This window comes from Miniopterus natalensis, chromosome 5 (assembly GCF_054644295.1).
Source record: "Miniopterus natalensis isolate mMinNat1 chromosome 5, mMinNat1.hap1, whole genome shotgun sequence".
NCBI classification, from domain to species: Eukaryota; Metazoa; Chordata; class Mammalia; order Chiroptera; family Miniopteridae; genus Miniopterus; species Miniopterus natalensis.
The window spans coordinates 55,409,402-55,420,895 of NC_142085.1; the positions used below are offsets into that span (position 1 = coordinate 55,409,402).

The following is an 11,494-nucleotide window of genomic DNA, read 5'->3' on the forward strand; positions in this document are numbered from 1 at the left end:
TAAATTCACTGCATTGAGTTTTAAGTACACACAATTTAAAAGTTAAATTTATTTTGTGAAGGAGGAATGGTTCATTTCTAACACTTTCAAATACTTCTGTCTAACAGAGTCAAGCACAACTTTTCCAGCAAAAAATGAATTTCAGGCAGAGTATGAAATATTCACGGTGGACCATGACATTACTAATAAATATAACCATTAGATCGGACTGCTTTAAAAAAATATATCTGGTGTAACCACTTTTTAAAAAATTTGTATTCATTTTAAGAGCCTTGTGTGTTCCTACTGAATAAATCATGAAGAAACTATGGATGGGCAGGTAAGAAGGAAATCATTTCAGCTGACATTTTCTAGTAATACCAAAGTGTGGGCAAAAATGACATTTTACATGACATCAATGTAAAATTATCCCCTTGCTTCACTGATGCTCAATTGTTGCAAGAATTAATTATATGTATAACAAAAAGAGAAAGGTAAACACGATCAAACTCTTAGAAAGTTTTGTCTTATTTCAAAAAGTGGTTTGTTATTAAAAACATCCTATAAAATCTTCCAAGGTGCTGATGGGTATTTTTATCATTGCTGGGGTTTTGTTTTTTTTAATTAACTGGTTAGAAAAACAGACTTTACACACAGTACAATACACAGATGATGTATTCTAGAATTGTATCCCTGAAACCTATATAATTTTATTAACCAATGTCACCCCAATAAATTCAATAAAAAATAATAATAAAAAGAAAAACAGACAAACACTGACCTGCTTTGTGCAGGCTAAAGACTGCCTTAATGCCAATAGTAACAGAAAAAGAATAATTACTGCTTAGAGAAGTCAAAATAGGCTCCACCACCACATTAGTCAAATTGAAAAAAACCACTCTGGACACTGGAACCTCTGAGTTTATGTGTAATAAAATCCTACTATTGTAGTAATTTCTTCATGTAAAAGTATTTTTCACAGTATTTTAAGGTACTCACTGATCTATTGTGATTCTCACAAATAAGTAGTTGGAGAGGTAGGCTGTTAATTACCACCCATGTGTGGTAATTTCAGTAAACTAAAATTTCTTAGAGCACCAAGAGCCAAGCTCTCACTGTCACTTGGAACAAAGGCATCATATGGTCACCATGCACGTGGGAATGTGGCAGAAGTCTATGATGTGAGCTAGTGAGGCTCTTTACAATGGATGCACTCCAGTTCGGTTAACATGTGGCTAAATCAATGAACAGACCCAACTCAATATAATATATAATTGCCTTATAAGGTATAAAACTTTCCATTTCTCAAAGCTCTCCTAACAACCTACACAGTACCTTGGAGGAAAACTTCCAAGAGAAAATAAATAGCATGCAAGTGGTCAACTGATTAGTTAGTAGCAGGGTAGAGAATAGAACTCAGGGCTCTACTTCTCCAGTTCCAAGCCATTATTGCTTAAATAAAAAATAAATAAGTACCTAAGAATTACCCAAAAAGCCAACAATAAAATGGAGGGAGGGGGGCACATGTCTATGTATCTGAGAAGAGAGCCAGATGTTTCTAAATTGTTTTTTTTCAGGGTACTAAAAAAAAGGACACCTGGAGAGCCCTGAACTGGCAAAAGAAATGACAGATCTCTAACCACAGTGTCATGCAGGCACAGAAAGTCTAATGCTTTTAAGGAGAAACAAAACAATAAAGCATCAGTGTCAATGCAGAGCCTATAATAATGATAAAGGTCTAGAAATCTTGAATAAAGATTTTTGCAAGGTTATTAATTAAGATAAGTCATTATAAAAATCTATGTGGTCAAGCTAATTTAATTTAAACAAAGTGTTGAGCCAAAATGGCACCTGCAAGAAAGCTAAGCCTCAAAGCTTAAAAAATAAACAGGGTTGACCTTTAGAATAAATATTTGCTTTGAATCCTACGATAAAGGACAGCACCTCATTAGATGAATAGTCTTCACCCTGCTTTCAGGAATATAGCTATTTAGCTTTCATTAAATCCAATACTCTATAACTCAACACATTAAATGCAAAGTGCAATGTTTCACAACAGGAATATGTATGAAATGACACAGACTTTAGTTATTTTTATCTGCACAATCCTTAGCAATCAAAAAACTTAGTTATTGTAATTTATTAAAACTTGCCCTATAGCTCTCTCCCTCATCACAATCATTAAGTGGTTCTTAGTACCTAGTTTTCTCACCAAAAGAAAATCATCAGTTTTCCCTATGATGCCAACTTTCTAAAATACAAAGAGTATAATCTCATTGCTAATAATAGTAGTCACCATTTATTGAGTGCCTTCCATGTGCCACAACCTGTGCCACTAGTTTTACTTATATTATCTCATTAAAAACAAACTCACAGAAGAGAAGTGACTGAGTGGGCCACCCAGCTAGAAAGCAGCCGGATTGTAATATGAACCATCGAAGACATTTCTACTCACTGTTGTTGCTAACTCAAACAAGCATACATTCAAGGCCTTGAGGCACCAAAATTAACCTAACACCAAGCATTGAGCCTAAGACACCTCAAGATTATTCAGCAGTGTTTTGTAGTCTCTTTATATCTGCTTTTCATAGAAATCCACAAGTATGAAAGCAACTCCTAGTAGAGGTAGGAAAAACACCTGCACCTTGACATCATTCTTTAGAAACTGTATAGAGTGATTCTTAACCTTTTTTAGGAGTCTGGTAAAAGCTAGGGATCTTCTTCCCAGAGATTCACATAAAATTTTGCATTATTTTAGAAGGTTCAGAGTCCTAAAGTCCATCCATACATTTCAATTTTAAAATTGACATTTGATTGGACTAAGAATCAATAGGATGAGGTTTAGAAAAAATACAAAAGGACACAAATAGACTCTTTTTGGAAGTTGTTTTAAACATCAGCACAATTCTGCTCATGTAAACGATTCTCTTTTTATCACTTCTGATGATCTACGGCAAAGACCTTACAGAAGAAAAAGGAGAAAGCTGAGATGCCATCATTGATACTTACCGTTTTCCTGAGCAATTTTTTTCATTCAGGCCACCAACCTTGTTTATGGCAGACCAGGCTGTGAGAGCCACATATGGCAAAGAGGCAGCTTGAGTATGAGTGAGTGATTTGGGCTTGTGAGAGACCTAGATATGAAGACAATAAAAATAAGCAACGACTTACAAACCCAGGAACACAAGTACATTTATCTTCATAGGAATCCAACCATTTTCATGGATAAGTCTATAACATTCTGCCAGGTTCAGTATTACATACACTACTTTAAGATTATCCCTAAGGAATATTCTCCAAATGATTCAACCTGCCCTCCTGGGGTCAGAGGTTCAGTAATGTTTTACAGGCTACATTATCAGATATAACTGCTTAACTCATAAAAAGGTCACACTTGATAATCCCATTAGTCCTGACAATACTCAAAAATAAATACAAATAAACCTTGAGTCCTCATAAAAACATTCTAATTTGTTTTTTAGATCAGCTGTTTCCTTTACTCCCATTTACTGGAAGGTAATCTTTCCAGACTTTTTCTAATCTCAGTAATACCCCTTCTTCCCTTCCCACCCTCCCTTCTGTAGCCAACTTCCGCAATGTTAACCCCTTTCTCTCTATTCAAATAGTCAGATCTCCTGACTATATGTGATTAGACTCCTGTTTTTAAAGTTATTTGAAACAGCTTGATACTTCCATGCTTCTGTTTATAATTAATCAGTACACTCCATTTGGTATATTTGGTTTCCACCATTTACACTGGGTAAAACCAAGAAACACAGCAGGGTTTCTAGATCTCACTCCAAATCCCTGCTCCACAAGACAAAGATACCACTTTGGCAAGCAGTGTTATTAAATGACATCAAATACTTTTCTAATCTTTCAAAAATTCCTATTCTCTATCTCAGCTCTTTCAAACCTATCCATTAAACATGAACCTGATCTGAAAAAAACCCCACAATTATTTCAGAGATATTTGTCAGTCTTTGTTTATACTTTCTAATGGCATTTCAGCACAGAACTGGTGAGTTACCTCATTCCCACTGACTACAACAAACTCTGAGAGAGTGCCTTGTTTCCAGGGAGGAACTGCAGCCCAGACCTAAAACACACACACACACACACAAACTTCATTAGAAACAGATCTCTTTTAACCAAAGCTAAGCATGAGGGTATTCCCAATACATGCCCCACCCAGTGAAAAAAGCACAAGTCAGCAAATATACCAACTAAAAGAGCTATTTTCACATGAAGTAAATGTATTACTTAGTATGATTCTGAATTTATCAAGTCAAGCCGCATTAGAAGCAGATGCCAGTAAAAATCCTGCTGTATTTACTGACTACATACTTGGAATACCAGTTAAGAGCAGTCCCTGGGGCTTGAATTCTGGCTCTACCACTTACTAGCTGTGGGACTTCTGTGTAGCTGTATAGCTTGCCTTCCCCACCTGCAAACTGGGGCTAACTGTACATACTTCATAGAGATTAAGAGTTATTTTATGAAAAGCAACCAGACCAGTGTTAGCTATGATTATGAACTCACTTTAATTTCTTGGTGTAAAAATTCAAGATGACAAGTGACAGGTGATTATACCAAACTTCAGCTGTTTTAAAACCATCTAGCCCATAAGGTAGAAATTGTCACTTAAAGACTCTTTCAAGAGAAAGAAAAATAGTCCCAATCATACATATTTAAAGTCTCGGAATTCTTAAGCACTAGATTTAGAACACTTAGGTACAGTTAAGCTATTCTGACAGTACCAAGAACAAGAGAACCAAGAAAATGAGGGTTCCAGCCAAGCTCAGTATATTTGTTGAAAAGAAGAGAAGGTCAATGATATGAAAAATACTTGCAAAAGAAGCAGAATGAAATCTGCATATTTAGAAAAGGAATAGTAGCATTTCATAACTCACCTCATCTCCGGGCTTGAAGTACCTCACATCAAGTCCACATTCCATCACCACACCAGAGACATCCCGACCCAGAGTCAGGGGGAATTCTTCTCCTTTGATTTTAATATGTAAAGGATCACGTTTCATATTTAAAGCTGTAGCTCCATAACCACCTATAAAATACAGTTTTATCTGTTTCTTCCAAAAGAGTGGAATGACTTAAAAACTACTATAAGGTTATGGGCCAGGTACAATTCTAGATCTTCAATATGTAGATTATAAAGCAATCAAACTTATCATTGGTTTTTTCAAACCATCACACAAGAAAGCATAAAATCATTGAGTGCTGAATAGGAGTGGCAGAGGTAAGTAAAGGGGGGATAAATAGTGATAGGAGACAATATACAGATGATGTATTACAGCAATGTACATCTGAAACATATAATTTTATTAACCACTATCACCCCAATAAATTCAATAAAAAAGGAAAAAAGAAACAAAATGAGTCCTGTTCCTTTCAAAGAAAATTACTTGGAAAATTATAATCACTTGTTAAACTAAAGCTACCATTGCTCAAAATGTTTAAATTCCAATTTTGAAACTGTCTTCAGTACTTTCAGTATTTTCTTTTATAGTTTTACTTTGTTCTTTGAAAACAGTTTCTTTAATTTATTCATTTATAAACTTTTTAAACAACAAAGTTGTTTGGTGTCATCTGATGAAGAAGATAAATGTTAAAGCTGTTTGAAGTAAAAAAAACAAACAATAAATAAGGCACAGAGTTATATTTGACACTGATACTGGTCTATAAGTAATGGTCTCCACCTCCCAAAAAGTGTTTCTACAACATCACTGATTAAGTGCATAGGCTGATTCCTCAGTGAAAAAGAACCACTTGACTGCACCTGTTCTGGTATGTTAAATCAAGTTAATTGCTTTACTTTACATATCCTTTTATTTTTAAGAATATTTACATAAATACCAGCTAAGTAGAGCTGAAAACATTCTTCCGATCATATTTTTGGTAATAAATTGGCTATTCTATCTACAATAACCCCAAGCAGTTTATTGCACAGCTTCAACATATAAAATGGCTTTCCCAAGACACAAAAGTATCTGAATTGTCTCTCTGCTTGACATCTTCTGAGAACATTTCCTCTATGTGAGGTTCTCCAGGATAAGCACCCTGCTTACCTTCTAGTGTCATGTACCACAACTTATGCTCCAGAATCACTGATCAGTCTGTAAGTCTCCTTTCCCCACACCCACTCTCAGGGGCAGTACAACATTAGGTAACCTTGATAGGAGCAGCTGCTGTGGCATGGAGTGACAAAGAATGGGAAGTGAGAAATAGGAGACAGTGAGAACATTCAACTCTTTCAAATAGTCCTGCTATAAAGGGGAGCAGAGAAGTGGAAGTGTGCAACTGAGATGGAGAGAGGATTTTTACTAGTTTGTTTTTCTACCCTCTTTAAGAGGGGAGAAATAACAGCCAGTCTGTATGCTAATGGGAATGATCCAGTAGAAAGTAAAAGATTGAAGACGTAGAAGAGAACTGCTCAAGCACTGCTCCCGAATAGCTGAGAGGGGATGGAATCTAGAACCCAAGTGGAGGGCTGGCCTTAGATGGGAACAATGACAATTAACCTATATAGCAGGAGGGAATGTGGAAGATACAGGGAGAGATGCTGACAGGTGGGTGGCTTGTAGAAGTTGTTTTTCTAATTAAAAAAAAGACACATGGGAGAGTGTTTGAAAGTTGAGATAGTCCCAGAAAATCTAAGCGGATGGCCATCATGTGAATATTACACATTTGTCATCTAGCTAGAGGTACATTCCATCAGGAAAAGAAAAAAAATCAATTTCACATGTAATATAAAAGTCATGTTTTACTTTTCCTGTCTTACATTCCATTTCCACCATTAAAACACAATTAAACAATTATTCACTGAAATTCCTATGTGGTTTGAGCAACAGAAGTGGCTTTTAGCCATATCAAATTTTAGCTGCTGTTTCAGAGCTGCAAAAAAGGCTTTAGTCCTCTCTGAGGTAGAGACCTGCAGGGCAGGGTTGTTTAAATAGCTTTCTTGGTCACCCTGATATGTCAATGTATCAACCGAGTAGTCCTGGCTCACTGGTATTAGCTAAACTAGCCCCAAATCCAAAATGTAGCTGGTAGTTAGTAACTGAGAACCTGCTTCATGACACAGATGAATGGGGGCTCTTAAAAACTTCATCCCACTGTTAGAGGTGGCCAGTTTGACTGGGTCAGAATTGGAATAATTTGGAAAATCATAAATCTGTCATCAGTTTCGAAGACTTTTAATCCCATCTAAAGAGATCAAACTGTTGGTATGATGTTGTTGGCTGCATTTTAATTTTTATTTTAAAATTAATCTATGTTCACTGCAGCATTCCCAGTAATAGCCAAGATACGGAAGCAACCTAGATGTCCATCAATACATGAATGGATAAAGAAGATGTGAGATACACACACACACACACACACGCACACACGCACACACGCACACAATATTATCCAGCAATAAAAAAGAATAAAATCTTGCCATTTGCAAAAACATGGATGGACCTAGAGGATATTATGCTAAGTCAAATAAGTCAGAAAAAGGCAAATACTATACAATTTCACTTATATGTGGAATCTAAAAACAAAAACAAAAGAATAAACAATACAGAAACACACCCAGAGATATAGAGAACAAGTTGATGGTTACCAAAGGGGTGGGGGAATGGAAACAAAAAATTTAAAAATAAAAATAATTTCTTTAGCCATTTGTAAAACTTATGATTTTATGTCCAACAATAGTGGCCATATCCAGAAAAACAGCCTACTTTCATCTTTCAAAATAAAGTAGCCATGTCTTTGCTTTCTTGTCAAGGGAAATAACTACTTTCTACAGTTTACAATCATCTACTCATTACTAATTTTCCCAAGTTACCATTTCAGATACCTTCTGCAACAACAATCATACATTCTCAAAAAAGAATCCATGAGCAGGAAATAAAGAGGGTAACTTGCAAATAATATTACCCAGTCAAATCACAAGAAATTAAGATGTCTTAAGAATACTATACTTAAGATGCTGCAATATTTTATTATTAAGTAGCAGCAAAGAAAGTCCAGATCCAGCCATTCTACTGAAATGAAAATGTACACAATACAAATTATGCATGTGCATTCAAAGAAATGAAAGTTAACAGATCTAAATGAAGACAAATGTAAATATTGCTCATGGATAAAATACTGCTAATTTTAATTTGTAATCTTAACTTAGAATGAAAATATAAACTTCCATAAAAATAATGACTGCATGACAACTACATACGTGAAGTAGGGTACTGAAACAGGAAGTAGTTGACAGAGCATAAGTTCTACCTTCACCGTTTATACTCATTGATCACTGGGTGTAAGCACTGATCATTGGATATAAACCAACCATTTAAAGACATATCCTGTAAAAACTAAATTATCTTCAAGCCCAATGTAAATGGAATAAAACAACATGCCCAAGTAGTGGTAGCAATTATTATGTCAAAATGAACAACAACGAAAAATACAGTTAAGTCCTCACTTAAAATCACGGATACATTCTGCAACTTTAAGCAAAACAATGTAAAATAAAACCAATTTTCCCATAGGCTAATCTCATCAACTTTATAATGAAACAGTGTTAACCTAAACAATAGTATTTGAGGATGTGCTGTACAAATGTTGATTTCATGTGGGATTCCGTAGTATATCATTTCCTTTCCTTCTTAATTGAACTTTCTAGTTACAAACTCTTTAAGAGTCCAAAGGAATGTGTAATAGATAGTCCTCACATTGTCTGGATCAGCACTGTCCAAAAGAAATATAATACAAGCCACATATGTAATTTAAAATTTTCTAGTAGCCACTAAAGAGTAAAAAGAAACAAGTGAGATTAATTTTTAATATTTTACCTACTATACACAAAATACAATCAGATCTTTATGTAATCAATATAGAATTACTGAGACATTTTACATTCTTTTTTCTGATTGTCTTTTAAATCCAGTGTGTATTTTACACTAACTTCACTTCTCAATTCAACTGCTCAATAGCCACATGTGGCTAGTGGCTACCATATAGGACAACTAGTGGATACTAGATATATTCACTAAGTTAAAAATAGCAGCATTAAAAATTGGAGTCAAAAGAACTAAATACAGTGAAACTGGAAAAGTCCCTAATCCAGTTGTGCTCCATGTTTCTAAGTCCCCAAATCTTCTTGGGGAGTCTAAGAGGTCCTTTCTTTTCCAACTACCTACGTGAGGCTAGTTTTTCTCCACTTACTTCACATGACATATTGTGACAGACTAAATACAGAAATATATATATGAAGACCCATCTATTTTATTAAACCAGAAAGCAAAGAGATATGTACAAAGTGTAAAACAATGCGACTCTTAGCACTCTTTTTTTTTGGCTTATTTTGGAAAATGCAGTTATTTTTCACTGTAAGCACTTTGAAGGTAGATTCTATGCTCTATCAACTACTACTACCACCTGTTTTCAGTGTTTCACATACGCAGTTGTTTTTGAGTCCTTATTTTTGTCATTTTATATTTTAACCTGATTTAATTTTGTAATGTTAACACAAAAGGAGTTTACTGTATTTTTAAATGAATTAATAAGCGTGCTAAAATTTTTATTCTAATTTCTAACAAGGTAGATATATTCATAGCTATAACCCATATAAACAAAAGCCAAAGAATTATTAAGCATGTAAAGATGTCTTAGAACCAAAAAATTTGAGAGTTGCTATTCTAATCTATCACACAACTCCTAGAAACAAAGAGGAAGAAATTAATAGAAGTCAAAGTCTCAACTTCTCATATTTCTCTATAAATTCCACAAAATTACTCATTCTATCATTAATCTTAATTTTGTTTTTGTAATTAGATATGTATATAAACAAAGAAATTTAATTCATTACACACAGTTCACATACAGGGTGGGACAAAAGTAGGTTTATAGTTGTGAGTACACAAAATGCAGTTTATTCTTGTATTATTTATTAGTTAATGTATTTTTCATATGAACAACTTAAACCTACTTTTGCCCCACCCTGTACAATTATTATTGAGGCAATCTGATGAGTAGAACTGTAGGTGTACACACAGGCCTTCAAAACACAGCCGCATGATTAAGTTAAACCTCATTCGGAAGCCTACTTAGAGCACTGAGGTTAACTGACCAATCATCCCAGATGTTTTTATTACTTCTTTAGAAACATGAATGAGTTCCCATAAGAAATATTTTTGTCTTTACTTTCCAAAGTTAAGTAATTCACAAAGAGTAATAAATTTTTCAGCCTTATAATCATTACATAGTACATATTTAAGGAATCCTAGTACTCTCCAGTATTTGTCAATATAGCCTAGAAGAAATTAAGACGCAGTAACACTATTCCCACTTTGGATAACAGAAAAGTGTATCTGAACTGCTGAGGCAAATGCAACAGGAGAAAGGGGGAAAGTACTGTGTCGATATCCTGGCATTCTGTTCCACTTTGTCCACTGAACCAATAAAGCTGTGAACAGCGAGAGACCAAAGGATTATTATAAAAATTCAAATTCTGAACTGACATGAAAACTAAAATCGGTGATAAACCTCAGAACATCACAAAATTCCCGGGAGAGTATACCAGAAAGTTTGCTGTGGACGCAACTCTCAAGTCCCAATTTACACTTTAAGGAAGCATGGAAGCAATTCAAACTTATTAAAGTATACCCTGGGCATTGCAATTTCAACAATTTTGGAAATATCTGCCGACATACTGTCAAAAACCTTTGTGTTAACCAAAGAAGCGTAGTCAAGTAACAATTGATTTTTTAAAGCTACTGATCCCTGATGAAATTCTCTGAAGAAAAAATGTATAACAAGGAGGAATGTCTTTTGAACTTACTTCTCATGTTAACATCTATAGGATTTACGCTTGCCGCGTGAACTTTGATAATGACTTCATTTGGATAGTGTATGATAGGCATCATCATGTCCTGAGTAAATCGAAGCACTTCATTCTTCCCATATTTATCTATCACCCAAGCGGGCATGACAGTGCTCCTTGGAGAGGTAGTACTAATCTTTCTAACCGACGGCTTTTGTATAACTTGGCTTCTCCAGAAGCAAACCGTAGCACATGCCTTTCTCCTAAGCACACACGTCTTCAGGAATTCCATCGTCAACATGCGGCTGAGTTGCGCGTCTAATTAAAATGCACTTGGATTGGATTCAACTGTCACCCCTGAATTCGGTCTGAGTTCGCCAAGCACAACGGCTGATTTCAAAACTCAGAATTTAAAAATGAAGTTGGCCTAATGGAGACAACGAAGGAACACGACTATGGAATTAGATGGCTCCTCGCATCTAAAATGCTCCAATTAACGTTCCAGTCAGTATTCTGTCCATTATCCTCCCCACTCACACCCCCTCCCCTTAAAAACAGAACCAAAATCAAAACCCTAGAACTCCGCCCGGTCCCGGGAGCACGGGGCCGGCCCAACTGACTCCGCTCGCGTTCCGGACGCCGCAGGAAATCAGACGCTCAGGGCCTCCCGCCGCGACCCTAGCCCGGAGT

The 11,494-nt window shown here is 35.5% G+C and overlaps 1 protein-coding gene across 2 annotated transcripts in view; it reads right to left on the bottom strand.

Moving 5' to 3' along the window:
• RTN4IP1 (reticulon 4 interacting protein 1) overlaps positions 1-11,466 on the bottom strand; it is a 37,242-nt gene extending 25,776 nt beyond the window's left edge. For both annotated transcript variants that reach the window (XM_016217518.2, XM_016217517.2), the window contains exons 1-4: positions 10,823-11,466; positions 4,893-5,044; positions 4,010-4,078; positions 2,989-3,113 (exon numbers count right to left, since the gene is read on the bottom strand). In XM_016217518.2, coding sequence (XP_016073004.2) covers positions 2,989-3,113; positions 4,010-4,078; positions 4,893-5,044; positions 10,823-11,105 — 629 coding nt within the window. In that variant the 5' untranslated portion in view covers positions 11,106-11,466. The remainder of the gene's footprint in view (positions 1-2,988; positions 3,114-4,009; positions 4,079-4,892; positions 5,045-10,822) is intronic.
• Between the last annotated feature and the right edge of the window lie 28 nt (positions 11,467-11,494).